This window comes from Dromiciops gliroides, chromosome 3, assembly GCF_019393635.1.
Source record: "Dromiciops gliroides isolate mDroGli1 chromosome 3, mDroGli1.pri, whole genome shotgun sequence".
Classification (NCBI taxonomy): domain Eukaryota; kingdom Metazoa; phylum Chordata; class Mammalia; order Microbiotheria; family Microbiotheriidae; genus Dromiciops; species Dromiciops gliroides.
The window spans coordinates 656,145,530-656,160,227 of NC_057863.1; the positions used below are offsets into that span (position 1 = coordinate 656,145,530).

At 39.7% G+C, this 14,698-nt stretch overlaps 1 protein-coding gene across 1 annotated transcript in view; it reads left to right on the top strand.

Annotated features, from left to right (window-relative positions):
- The window catches only part of LOC122748332 (vomeronasal type-2 receptor 26-like), a 43,357-nt gene that overhangs the window by 4,981 nt on the left and 23,678 nt on the right, over positions 1-14,698 (top strand). The window contains exons 2-3 of the mRNA XM_043993991.1: positions 5,130-5,421; positions 9,008-9,814. Of these exons, the coding sequence (XP_043849926.1) occupies positions 5,130-5,421; positions 9,008-9,814 (1,099 nt within the window). The remainder of the gene's footprint in view (positions 1-5,129; positions 5,422-9,007; positions 9,815-14,698) is intronic.

The following is a 14,698-nucleotide window of genomic DNA, read 5'->3' on the forward strand; positions in this document are numbered from 1 at the left end:
TGATATAATGAAAACAGCTTTTTCAGGATTTCCTTTTTCTGTGTACTTCACCCAGTCTTTCTTCCAGCATTGCATATAATAGAGTCTCCAGATCTACAAGGGGGCTGGTAGCGGGCACAGTGGATAAAGCCTTGGTCCTGGATTCAGGGGGACCTGAGTTCAAATCCAGCCTCAGACACTTGATACTTAACTAGCTGTGTGACCCTGGGCAAGTCGCTAAACCCTCATTGCCCTGCCAAAAAAACCCCAAAAACAGATTTATAAGTAAAGCTCCAAACCTACCTCCAGACCAAATGAATTGCTTCATAATCCATTATTTAACTTTTTGTTTTAGTAAGAAAATTTTAACTTCACATTTATTTTTAATATAATATTTTATTTCTCTCCTCAATTAGATGTGAAAACAAAATTTAAAAACCTTTTTTAAAAGCTTGGAGTTCCAAATTCTATCTTTCCCTGTCTCTTTCCTCTTCCTTCTTCCCCAAATCATAAGCAATGTGATATAGTTCATACATGTGTAATAATGTGAAGCATTTCCATCTTAGCTATTTTGTACAAGACTGGGATGGAGAAAAAGAAAGGAAGAAAGAAAAAAAGTAAAAAATAGCATGGTTTAGTATGTATTCAATTAATATCAGTTCTTTCTCTGGAGATCTATAGTTTGCTTCATTATCAGTCCTTTGGGATTGTCTTAGAACATTGTATTGCTGAGAATAGCCAAGTCATTCACAGTTCTTTATCATACAATATTGCTCTTGGTTTTTTTTTGTTGTTGTTTTTCTTTTTTTTTTGGTGAGGCAATTGGGGTTAAGTGATTTGCCCAGGGTCACACAGCTAGTAAGTTAAGTGTCTGTGGCTGGATTTGAACTCAGGTCTTCCTGAATCCAGGGCCAGTGCTCTATCCACTGCATCATCTAGCTGCCCACAATATTGCTCTTACTGTGTACAACATTCTCCTGGTTCTTCTCACTTCTCTTTGCACCAGTTCATTTAGGTCTTTCCAGGTTTTTTCTGAAATAGTCCTGCTTGTCATTTCTTATGGTATAATAGCATTCCATCACAGTCATATACCACAGCTTGGTTAGCCATGCCACAATTGATGGACATGCTCTTGATTTCCAATTCTTAGCCTGTACAAAGAGATCTTCTATAAATATTTTTGTACAAATAAGCCCCCCCCCGGCCCTTTTTGGATGTCTTTGGGATATATTCCTAGCAGTGGCATTACTGGATCAAAGGGCATGCACACTTTTATGGGCCTTTGGGTATAGTTACAAAATGGATGGGTATAGTTGCAGAATTGTTGGATCAATTCACAACTCTAACAGCAATGCATTAGTGTCCCAATTTTCCTACATCCACTCAAATGTTTATTATTTTACTTTTCCTTTTTTTTTTATCATATTAGCCCACCTGATAGGTATGAGGTGGTACTTCAGAATTGTTTTTTGTAGGAGGGGTGGGGCAATGAGGGTTAAATGGCTTGCCAGGTTCACACAGCTAGTAAGTGTCAAGTGTCTGAGGCTGGATTTGAACTCAGGTCCTTCTGACTCCAGGCCAATGCTCTATCCACTGAACCACCTAGCTGACCCTCCACTATTCTTGCCAATACTAGGCTATTTTGATAATTACCCCTTTATATTCCAGTTTGAGATTTAGAACATTTTCTTTACATTATTTCATTGATTTCCTTTATCTCCTTGACCTTTTTTCTTCCAGATGAATTTTGTTATTTTTTTTCTAGCTCTATAAAATAATCTTTTGGTAATTTGTCTAGCATGGAACTAAAGAAATAGATTAATTTAAGTAGAATAATAGATTAATTTATGTAGAATCCTTCACATTTATTATTACAAGTCCTATTTTTCATATTTCTTCTGATATTTTACTTTTTGTTGTTATTCTTGTGTGGCCTACCAGGAAATGACTCTGTCTTAATCATTCATATTTGTCTATTAAAATTGGTAAACCAAATTATATTTCCTGTGTGAGATTTAAAATTGGATACTAGAGCATTAATTTCCCCTCTTTAACCTTTCCCTTAATTTATCTCCCAGACTAGTAAATGGAAGAAGCTTCTGGTCTCTAGTTAGAGCTTTTATTGTGTGGTAGTTACAAGGTGATGTTGATTAGAGAGATAGGAAAGTAGAAATACAAAACAAATAGTCTTAAGTCTAAGCTTAGTCTATATTCCGTATAAAACTCACCAAAAGCCCAAGGCCACCTTTCGGGGAGGAGAGCTGCATCAGGCACGTGCTGCTAACGGCGAGCCGGGCCGTGTCCAATTCCAGTCAGCATCTGTCTGAGCAGCACAGTCATTGGACCAGGAGAGCAGGCAAGAGATCTCACTTCTGTTCTCTCCTTGCCTTTTAAGCTCGAACCCCGGAAGTGGAGTGCTTAGCAGCCGGGCTGGTGTGCGTAGCCCATGCACGGCCGTCGGTCTCCTCCCCGAAAGGGTGGTCCTTCAAAAACTGGCGTCTTTCCGTATTCACTAACCGACTGATAGGAAACTTTTTACCACACCTGTAAATTTTTTTAAAATAAAAGTATTTTATTATTTTCTAGTTACATGTAGAGATAGCTTTCAGCATTTATTTACATAAGATTTCCAATTTCAAAATTTTCTTCCTCCCTCCCCTCCCTCTTCCCTCCCCCAGACAGCAGGAAATCTGATATAGGTTTTACATATATATGTATATATGTATATATGTATATATATATATATATATACACACACACATACATATATATATATATATACATAACAACATTAAACATATTTCTGCTTCAGTCATGCCATAAGAGAAGAATCAGAGCAATGAGGAAAAACCTCAAAATAGAAAAATGATAGCACCAAAGACAAAAGAAATCATATGGTTCAATCAGCATCCATATTCCACAGTTCTTTTTTTTTTTCTTCTGGATTGCGAGAGCCAGTCCTCTTTAATACAGTTACCAGTTCCAGATGTCAGATGCATGTGAGGACCAAATAAAAATTTCTAAACATGGAAGTTCTTTTAAGCAAGGGGCTGTTCCTTTTCAGGGGCAAGAATTCACAATCAATTCTTGGGAAAAGCTCCAGCCAGAGCAATCATGGAGAGCTCCATTGATTGTCCCATTTATATGTGTGTAGGTACAAAGAAACACTAGGTGTTTGGAACTTTCTGAAAAGAGAACCTCTGTGGATTTGAGTTCTTGGAGCTACAACTTGTCCTTAGATTAGAATGAGCCTATTAGAGTTGTATGTGACATAGGCTGGACTGGTTTGGTACTTGCAGTGGTGCTTAAGGCACGCCCTGGTTCTGGTGTGAAAGCCTGGGAAGCCCCTGGGGCATCAAGAACCAGAATGAATGGTGGTGCCCAAAGCCTCTTTATATGGAAAAGGCAATGGACAGGGAAAATAGGGCAGGATGAATTGCTTGCCCTTGGCTTTCTCCAAGGGAAGATAAAACTTGACAATTGTTTGGTTCATACAATTTGGGGTTGGGATGCCTTATACAGAAAGCTTTGCTACCTCTAGAGTGCTCATAAAGGCTAGATGTGAGGAGATGAATTTACTTCTCCCCATATTGATAAAGTCTTAGCTTAACTGTCTTGAATATGACTGTTTCCAGTACCCCTGCCCCTTTCCTTCACTGGTTCACTGGAATTTTAGGTCTCACTCATGAAGAAAAGTAACCTTTTCATATTCCCCTTTCTCTAGCCTTAGTTAACAATGCACAGGATCTTTCTCTGGGTCCTGTGTATGCCAGAAGAGTCAGGAAGAAGTAGTGAGGGGAAGAGAAAGTAGGATGGACTGATTCCAAGCATTTTCTGATGAAAAAACTCTAGTATAAGCTGGCACAGTGTGGGTGGGCCAATGGCAACAGCAATCACTCTGTTATGAAGGGATGCAACTAAGGAGTGTTCTGTTCAAACTAGAGGCCCATTTTTATTACAACCAGTACAAGTACAGAGCAAAAATTAGTCAGAGATAGGACGCATGGTTGGTATCCATGAAAAAAATTAGACATTGGAAAGGGAATGGGCTCTAAGAGAGCAATCCAAGAAAAGATTCTGTTAGACAAGACCTAAGAAAATGAGACCAGATAGGCTGATGAGCACAAGAGTTCCTAGCCTTGGCTCAGTGAGCATGCTCTTGTTCTTGCCTCTTTGGAGACTCAGAGCCTGTTAGAGTTTTCCTCAAGGGACAAAACTGACAAAAACACTTTGTTGAATGAAACAGGTTCCCATGAACTGGGAACAGATACTTTATCCATGCTCAGCTTCTCCCTGGGAAGCTTTTCCAGGGTGTAAAAGTTGCCTCTTGAAAGGAGACAGTGAATCAGAGTACATCTGCCTTCCTTGAACTGCTAGTATGTGTAATACTACGAATGTGGCATTTATCATAGACTGACTGAGAGTGTGGTTATTGATGGGTGTGTATTGTGAATGAGATTATAAGACTGAGGCCAGGGAGCCAACCTTATTTGGATATTGCTTTGCACACAGTAACTGGTCATTATACATTTGTTGAATGAAATGGCTGAGTGATTCAGGTCCTGCAGGCAATCAGTCAACAAGCATTTGTTAAGTGCTTACTATATGCCACGCATTCTACCAAGTGTTGGAGATAGAAAGAAAGTTAAAATATTGGTCCATGCCTTTAATGAGCTAATATTCTAAGGGAGGAGACAACCTTGAAACAGCTAAGTCGATACAAGACATAGACTATGTATGAGGAGATATCCTAAGAAGGAAAACACAAGCTCTTAGGGGAATGTCGGGGTCTCTTTTATCAGGAGAGATTTAAGCTGAATCATGAAGGAAGGCAAAGAGGCTAGGAGGTAGAGCTGAGTAAGGTGACAATTCTGGGTACTCAGCTGCAGTAGGAGTTTTGGAGAAGTTGTCCCTCCATCACCCATACTTCAAATTTCAGGAGGGTCAATAATGAAGGGGTGCAGGTCATATGAAAAAAGATGTTTGTGATCCCTGTCAGGCTGCCTCAGCCTCTGTGCTCTGAACTTGGCCTGGCTGGCTGGGTCTCCTTAAAGCATTTGTTGAATGAAATGGCTGAGTGATTCAGGTCCTGCAGGCAATGAGTTCTAGGATCGGTTGCTATCTTCTGATCTTCTCTTCTCTCCCTAAAGGTGGTTGCACAAACATTACCAGCAAGTTCTGGCCCTGATGTTTGCTGTGGAAGAGATCAACAGAGACCCCTGGCTGCTCCCTAATACTACCCTGGGATATCACATCTACAACAGCTACCACAGTGATGCCAGGACCTTGGAGAGCTCCCTGAGGTGGCTTTCAGGATGGGGCCAGACTATCCCAAATTATAGCTGTGAGAGACAGGACAAGTCCATGGCTGTTATAGGAGGAGCCACATCTGCCCTCTCTGTCCAGATGGGGACCCTTCTGGAGTGCTACAGATTCCCACAGGTGGAGATTCTTTTTCCTTTCTATCAGCTGAATTGACTTGTCCAGCATTATACCAGACAGAAGGGAAGAAAGATATAGGTTTTATTAAGTACCTACTATGTGCTGTGCACACTGTGATAAAGGTTTTACAAATATAATTTGACCCTTAGAACCACCCTGGAAGGTAGGTGCTATTATTAATCTCCCTTTTATAGTTGTAGCAGAGAGAAGTTAAGTGACAAGCCTAGGGTCACAGCTAGTCACTGACTGAGGCTAGACTTGAATTCAGGTCTTTCTGTCCCCAGGCCCTGAACTCTAGTCACTAAACCAACTAGATGCCACATAGCTATTAAGTGTTCAGAAAGGATGTGAACTGAGGACTTTCCTACTCCAATTGCAACTCTATGGGGCAGGGCAGCCAGAATAAAATTCATACTTCAAAGAGCCTATCATTGGCATGATTGGCAATGCCCCACTCTCTTTTCCATCCCAGATCTTAATGTCACTGGTGTTTAGTAGTTATTATTGCCAAGAAAACCCCTTAGCTGGTGGCCAACTTTTTTTTTTTTTTAGTGGGGCAATGAGGGTTAAGTGACTTGCCCAGGGTTACACAGCTAGTAAGTGTCAAGTGTCTGAAGCCAGATTTGAACTCAGGTCCTCCTGAATCCAGGGCCGGTGCTTTATCCACTGTGCCATCTAGTTGCCCCCAGGTGGCCAACTTTTTGGTCCAGTTTGTTCCAACTCTGTCAGCCTTTCTTGTTAAGTCTTGTCTTTTCACCTTAATTCTGCTGGCATGGCCTTGGAAACTTCAGGCTTTCTTTCACATCCAAGCACCATGAATCTAGGGGAAAACTGTAGTTTATAAAACAACTTAAAATTGTCTTATCTGCTCATAAAACCACTCAGGCTCTGAGCTGTTGGCACTTTATTAATCGGTCCATGTTCCCCTCTAACAAAATGGACCACAGTTCTTCACAATATGAGGTCTGAGGAATTCTTCCAGGACCATATTTTTTATAAGGCTTGATTTCAGATTTGATCCTTAAACACTATAGAGGGACTATATAAAATAAAGAACCCCATTGGTTCATAGACCTTGCTTCAAGGGCCAAAAATGATGTGTCAACTAGAAATGATATCAGAGTGTGGGGCCTCAGGTTGGGTTAAGCATGGGACATTTCTCCTGATTAAGTGGTCATAAGGTGGTGATAAAATAATTGCCTGTTCTTTTTTTTTTTTTAGTGAGGCAATTGGGGTTAAGTGACTTGCCCAGGGTCACACAGCTAGTAAGTGTTAAGTGTCTGAGACTGGATTTGAACTCAGGTACTCCTGACTCTAGGGCCAGTGCTCTATCCACTACGCCATCTAGCTGCCCCATAATTGCCTGTTCTTATTGGAAAAGAGATAGTGGTCCAAAGCTACACGTATAAGTTGGGGGATTTTCCACGTAATTAAGTCACCTTCACCACACTGGGCTTGGTCAGTATAAGGAAAACCAGTTTGGAGGGCCTTTAGTTAGTTTGCTGATATTAAGCAAGAGAATTTACAATATGTAGTTCATAGCTCTGGGGCTTAAAATATTGAACTTGTAATCACTATCTCAATGGAAATCTAACTGATTAATACTGATGAGAATAGAGGAGGGGACCAAATGAATCCTATTTCACAATTTGCCTGTTAGACCTGGAAGAGTACTCACAAATAATGTAACCTGATTATCCTACTTTAAAGACAAAAGAAACTGATGTTCAGGGAATTTTAAATGACTTGTGTGAACTCTCACTTTTAGTGTTAGAGTTTGGGCTATTCACTGTTCTTTATTAACTCTCAGGAAGAATGGTCATACCAGATATTCTTATTATATGACCTTATTTAATAATCTGTTGTAAAAGCTAATTAACGGGGGCAGCTAGGTGGCGCAGTGGATAGAGCACTGGCCCTGGATTCAGGAGTACCTGAGTTCAAATCCGGCCTCAGACACTTAACACTTACTAGTTGTGTGACCCTGGGCAAGTCACTTAACCCCAATTGCCTCACCCCCCCCCAAAAAAAAGCTAATTAACCCTAGATGGCTAATTGATATCAAGTAATAATGCATAGTGGGAAGACTCATTGTAGAAACTAATGAGCCATGGTATTAGAAATACATACCCAGTCTCTCAGAGTTACCCCTAGAAGCCTGAGATGAGAAGTATCCAGTTTCCCTCTGGGAATCCGGCCTTCCTGTGTTGGGAGTTGGGAGTTGGGAGAGTGAGTCAAGGTCCTAGACTATGACCTGGCAGCATGGCTCTGGGTAAATCACCTAAACTCTCCATGCTCTAGGTAATTCTAAACCTAGTTGTTGCAGAGAAAGTGCTGGCTTGCAATGGTAGAGAGTTTCTTTTTCATCCATCCATCAATCCATCTATCCATTCATTTGTTTATTTGTTTGTTTATATATATTTATTTAGCATTTTACTTTTTCCCAATTATATGTAAAAATAATTTTTAACATTCATTTTTAAATGTTGTGTTCCCAATTCTCTCCCTCCCTCCCTCCTCACCATCCCTTTGAGAAGGCAAGCAATTCAATGTAAGTTATACATGTGTACCTATGCAAAACATGAAAGTCACTCCAATGATTAAAGAGATCTCGTCTCTATCCTTGTAACTTGTATTACTTCAATATTAGTCATCAGTGTTGCAAAAATAAGTGAACTCATTATTTCAATTATTAAAAATAATGATTGGCTGTTAAATTGCATTTCAAGTCTCACAAAGCAATTTAGAAATATTATCTTCTTTGAGCCATATAATACCTTTGGGAATTGAGTGCTATTATTTATTTTTTTATTTTTAAAATTTATTTATTTATTTTTTTTTTTAGTGAGGCAATTGGGGTTAAGTGACTTGCCCAGGGTCACACAGCTAGTAAGTGTTAAGTGTCTGAGACTGGATTTGAACTCAGGTACTCCTGACTCCAGGGCTGGTGCTCTATCTACTTCGCCACCTAGCTGCCCTTAATTGAGTGCTATTATTAAGCCCATTTTTCAGTTGAGGCAGAAAGGGTGCAAGTGACTTGCCCAGGAATGCACACCTTACTAAGTGTCTAAGGATGGATTTGAACTTAGATCCTCCTGCCTCTAGGTCTAGTGTTCAATCTACCTAGCTGCTTCATATATGTGAGCATATGTCTATTCACCAGGCACTTAGGTCTTAGCAACATCGTCCTGAGGAATACCACCTTGCTTGAAGAAAGCTTCACTTCAACTACCAACATCTCCAACAAATAGTAACGATGTATCAATTTTACCAAAGAAGTTTGTTTTGGGGCCACAAACAGGGATAGTAAGTCAGGAGAAGCCCTATTCTATATAGGAAAGCAGTCATGGAGGTTCAAAGGCATTGAAGTATTTAGAACCATCAGAATCTTGTTATCTACTCATTGATTTTCAGCTGAACTAATCTTGGGGTGATCAGATTTCCCTCACTATACCTAGAACAGTCCACATTGGTTTTTTTCATTTTAATGAAGCTCAGTAGATTCATTAATGTATTGAAATTTGTTGCTATGCATCAGCATCACTTTAATATAGTCCAGTGAGATCCATCTTTCTTTCCCATCCAGATAAGCTATGGCCCATTTGATCCTGCCCTGAGTGACAAGGCTCAGTTTCCCTCCCTCTACCAGATGGCCCCTCAGGAGTACTCCCTGCACCTGGGAATTGTCCAGCTGCTGTTACACTTTGGCTGGACCTGGGTGGGGCTGGTTGTCCCAGATGACATGAGAGGTGAGAAGTTCCTCTGGGACATGGGAGAAGAGATGAGGAGGAACAAAGCCTGTGTGGCCTTCACAGAGAAGATCCCTGTCAGTGAGAGACGCCATGCTGAATCCCAGGTGGATTTCATGCCCAGAATCGTGGCATCATCAGCTAAGGTGATCATCATCCATGGAGACACAGACTCACTGATGATCCTGAGGTATTCACAGCCACCAGCTATTCCATTTTTCAAGGTTTGGATAATCACCTCACACTGGGATGTCACCATGAGGCCCCATAGTATTATTGATGCTTATTCTTTTCATGGAGCTCTCATATTTTCACACCAGACAAGGGAGATTCCTGGTTTCAAAGCTTTTCTCAGGACAGTCACCCCAGCCAAATACCCTGGAGACATTTTCCTTAAGAGTTTCTGGGTCTCAGCATTTGACTGTCCAGATGTGTCAGAAAAACTTGAGCAAGAGGACTGTTCACTGAATACTTCCTTGGAGATGCTGCCTCTGCACTATTTTGACATGACCATGTCTAGCCTCAGTTACTTCCTCTACAATGCTGTGTATGCTGTGGCCTGGGCTCTTCATGGCATTCTCCAGAGCAGATTGGAAATGGGATCTGTGAGAGACGAAGGGTGCCTGGTGCCTCAACCCTGGCAGGTAATGAGGTGATAGCCATTGTTAGATCTAGATGGCTATTTCTTGGTTTTCTGGCTTTCCTTGTCATTGGGATTTTCTTAAGCTTTCACTGAAATTCCCCAGGCTCCCAGGTGGACATTCCTAAGTTTGATTGAGTTTTAATGCTTTCAACCTATTAATGAATGTTTATTAAACACCTTCCACCTACTATCATAAGTGTTAGGGTAGCAAAAAGAGGGAAAAGAGAGTCCCTTTCATCAAGAAGCTCACAGTCTAATGGGGAAACTCCTTCAGAGCTATTTCAGACACAGAACTGTGGATATAGCATCATACTGGGAACTTATCCATAATTACTAATTGTTATTGTACTGGATCCTTTCTTTCTGAAGTGTTAGGTCTTCCCACCAGAGATTCAGGAAAGTTTTTCTGAAGTCTGGTGCCTAGGAGAGTACTCTGCACCAAATGTATAATATGTGTCAAATTATTTGTTAAAAAACCATGACCAAATTTTTGGATTCAGGAACCTGATGACATTTAACTGCCCTCCCTATATAGCACTAATTCCACTCTTTCAGGGAATTCCTTCTTTTTTTATTCTATCTGGTTTGGGATGGAGCCCTTTATAGAAACTCTTCTATCATAAAAGTATTTTTAGTATTTTTCATTTAGATGTAAAGGTATTTTTCAACATTTGTTTTCATAAGTTTATTTCCAAATTTTCCTCCCTCCCTCCCCTCCTCCTCCTCAAGACAGAAAGCAATCTGATATATATATACACACATACACATATATACACACATATATACATACATACACACACATACACATACATACACATATATACACACACATCTACACACATACATATACATATATACACATATAAGTACATACATACATATATGCAATCACATTAAACCTATTTTTGCATTAGTCATATTGTCAAAGAAGAATCAGAACAAAAGGGAAAAACCTCAAAAACAAAAAAAGACAACCAAAAAGTAAAAACAGAATGGTTCAATCTGCATTCAGAATCCACAGTTCTTTTTTCTGAATGTGGAGAACATTTTCCATCATGAGTTCTTTGGAATTGTCTTGGATCATTGTATTGCTGAGAAGAGTCAAGTCTGTCACAGTTGATCATCACACAATGTTTCTGTTACTGTTTACAATGTTCTCCAGGTTCTTCTAATTTTTCTTAGCATCAGTCCACTTAAGTCTTTCCAGGTTTTTCTGAAATATGCCTGCTCATCTTTTCTTACAGAACAATAGTATTCCATTATATCCCTATACTACAACTTGTTCAGGCATTTCCCATTTGCTGGGCATTCTGCTATTTCTAATTTTTTGCCACCACAAAGGGACCTGCTATAAATATTTTTGTACATATGGGTCCTTTTCCCTTTTTATAGAAACCCTTCTAGGTGACAACCCATTCTTTGAATGAAACATAGGTTTCCACAAAATATCTTTGTGAGAATCACATGGAGAATTGGAGTCATTATTTTAGATGATGGGTTCTTAACCAGAGTACATTGATAGATACCTCCCAAGTGACCATGATTCAAATTCAGGGGATCTGTGAAAATGGATGGAAAAAAGTCAATTTTATTTTCACTAACTTCTAATTAAAATGTACACAGGAACAAATATGGTTTTGAGAAAGGATCCACAGGCTCTTCTGCAAAGAGAAGCATGCTGCTGAAGAGGTTAAGAAACCATGTTTTATAGAAATCCTATCCACTTCCCTAGTACTGTTCTGAGATTTCATTGAAGTACGGCATGATCTTCACTTTAAAAAATATTGCCATTCTTAAAAACAGATTTAATTATGCTTTTAGAAAAATTAATGTCATATTTTGATGACCTTTCAACAACAGACTGTAGCCTTGTTACTAAGAATCAGAGTTGACTAAAACAAATTTACCCACTGACCACATCTGGCAATGTATGTCTCTTTCTGTCCCTAGACTCCATCCACTACCCCTCTAACAAGAGGAATGGAGTAATTTTCCCATCAATCCTCTGCAATCAAGGCTAGTCATTGCATTGATCCAAACTGTGATGTCATTCAATATTGTTTTTCTTTAAAATAAAGTTGTCTCTGTTTCCTCTCTTCCCTTTCCCCTTTCACTTCTAGAACCATGAACCATGACCCTACCAGGTCTGCCATTATTCCTGGTTGGGCTTTGTCAATTGTCCACCTGTGGCTCCACTCACCATCCTTATAGCTTTCTGGCCCAAAGTGCTCTTGGTCTTCCAAAGGACGGAATATTCTGATGCTATGGGTTAGGAATATCTCCACTCTGCCTAGTCTTTTTCCTCCCCTGAAGTGTATAATTTAAATTTCTAAATGTGAGAACTGACTAAAATCACTGATAAATGAGTTTAGGTTTTTTAAGGGTTTATTGAAAGTTAGTAAAAGAAAAAGAAAGATGGTGAACAGATTTCTTATAGCCTGAAATCCTCACCTTCCTAAACTCCCCTGTGAAGTTCCCTGCCACCACACCAATGTCTCACAGCCCAAGAAAGTGAACAGCCTGACTAAGTGTCTCCTTCTTGCTTCATGTTCCCCTCCCAGAAATGGGAGGTTCTTCAAACTGATTGCCTAGTGTCATTCAAATTCAAAGTTCAAAGGTTTTTCAGCTTCTGAGAACCATGCTTTCTTAAGGACCCTTAAGTACCAGCCAGATGTGCTTAACTAGAAGTCAGCCAGTAATCCATTCAGGAGTCAGCCACTTTATGCAATCCAATCAGTATAATTTAATCTCCAGGTGGGCCCCTGAGTATCTGCTAAATCTCATCTATCACATTCCATTATCTTGACACAGAAGTCTCCATACTCAATGTGGGTAATTTTCATAATTAGAATATAAGCTCCTTGAATACAAGGGCTGTCTACTTTTGTATTTGTATCACCAGCATTTACCACAGTGTTTGACACATGCTAAATGTTTAATAAGGAAGGGACAGCTGTGGGATTAGATCAGTGAGTTTAAGGATTGAAGTGGCAAATCCAACAATTTGTTAGCCCCTCCCCCTAAGCAAGGATAGACTGGCATTTTTACCCCACGAGGTTAGTTCCTTGAGGGGATTATGTGGGAAGCACATCCCAGGTAGCTTTGAGAAACTCCTAGTGGGGCAAAGAGCATAAGCAGATGTGGAGAAATTGGTCTTGCCTAGCTGTTGTTGCTTACAAGCAAATACAAGAATGGAGAGGGAGACAATTCCAGCACATATTTAAATCAGGGCCTTGGTGGATGGGCACCTTGAAAAAGGAAAGAGAAAAAACACTAGGACAGTGTACTCTACCCTCATCAGGAATCTTGGGACATCTATCTCATCTGGATGTTGACTGCTTCTGGGTCCATATTAGACAAACCTTCAGGTCCCTAGAGGGTTCTGCTGTTCATCAGGATTGGGGGCTTTCTTTAGATATTCCAGGAGTCCACATCTACAAGGTTGGCAGCTGTGAGAGTAGGGAGTAAACAGGTGCAATTTCATGAATTCAGGAAAAGAGGTGTCCTATTACCAAAATATCTTTAACATGTATGTATCCAATGACTGGTTGATCAATTTTGGGGCTGTTTTCAGATAAGACATATGGGTTGCTTGAGATGTAAATTTGGGAGAAAACTCCTTGCATCAATCTTTGGATCTGAGTGAGTTTCTGGTCAGCAAAACATTGTTCCTTGGTTAAGGGTGTTAAGGGTTAAAATTCTAGCTAGTCTGTCTAAAATATCCAATGAGTGGTCGCCAATAAATTATAAGCTTTAGCAAGAGTTAGACTTTTAAGCATTTATTAAGGAGAATAAGAATTTTGGTAAAGAGAGAGAAAGGCCTAGATTCCTATCTATTAAAGGGAGAGCACATTTCTAGCTCCGCTCTCCACCAGAGTCCAAAGGAAAGAGCCTGAGACTGAGCGCCAGTCTCTTCCTTCCTCCTCCCACTAGCCTGCGTCACTTCCTGATGCCAAAGAAAGGACTCCTGGTCTTGCCCTCAAAGACCTTTGCTTCATGGGCGGAACTCTTCTACAGTAAGTCTCCAGCAGGTGGCATTATTCCAATCGTTACAAGGGTTTCTAAACAGTATATAGAGATTGTCCAGTTTCACAGCTACCCAGGGCTAGGTTTAAACAATGCAATAAGTTTCCCCCTACTTCCCACAAGTGAATAAATTTTGTCACAAAACAGAAGTTGGACTAGACACATAATTGAATAGATATTAAGCTGGTTTTAGGATTACGTCACAATATAGAGTCAATATGGTTCACTTAGTTCCCACTATTAACCAATCCCTCCAATTCACCATAAGAGAAAACTATAAGGTTTTTCATGAATTCATAGTCATAATTACATTAATTAGGTGGCATTAATGTCAGGTTATAGATCAACCTACTCAGAGGTCTCACAATAGACTAATTTTGAAAAGTTTGAGTCACATGTCACTAAGGTAACCAAGAAAACTGAAACATAAAAATCATGAAACAAAAGACCAAAGCAATACAATAATTATCACCAATATTAATCAGCATCAAGTCTCCTTATATCCTAGTAACCCATTCTCAATGTCCATTAAGCAGCACATTTTCAGTCCCAGATGTCTCATGTAGTAGTCTGGTTCCTAGATAGCTTTTTAAAAAATAGGTTTTATTCTCAGGACAGCTTTAAAGGAGAGCTCTGCTTCTCTACTTCCTAGGCAATTCTGCTAGGAAAAAGAAAATACAATTTAGTAAATTTGGTTTTCTGATCTTGAAACTTCTGAGAATTTGTTTATATAAAATTTGCTATTTATTTCTTTTTTTATAACAAACATTTATTTTATTTTTTCCAGTTACATGTAAGGGTACTTTTCAACATTCATTTTCATAATATTTAGAGTTCCAAATTTTTCTCCCTCCCTCCC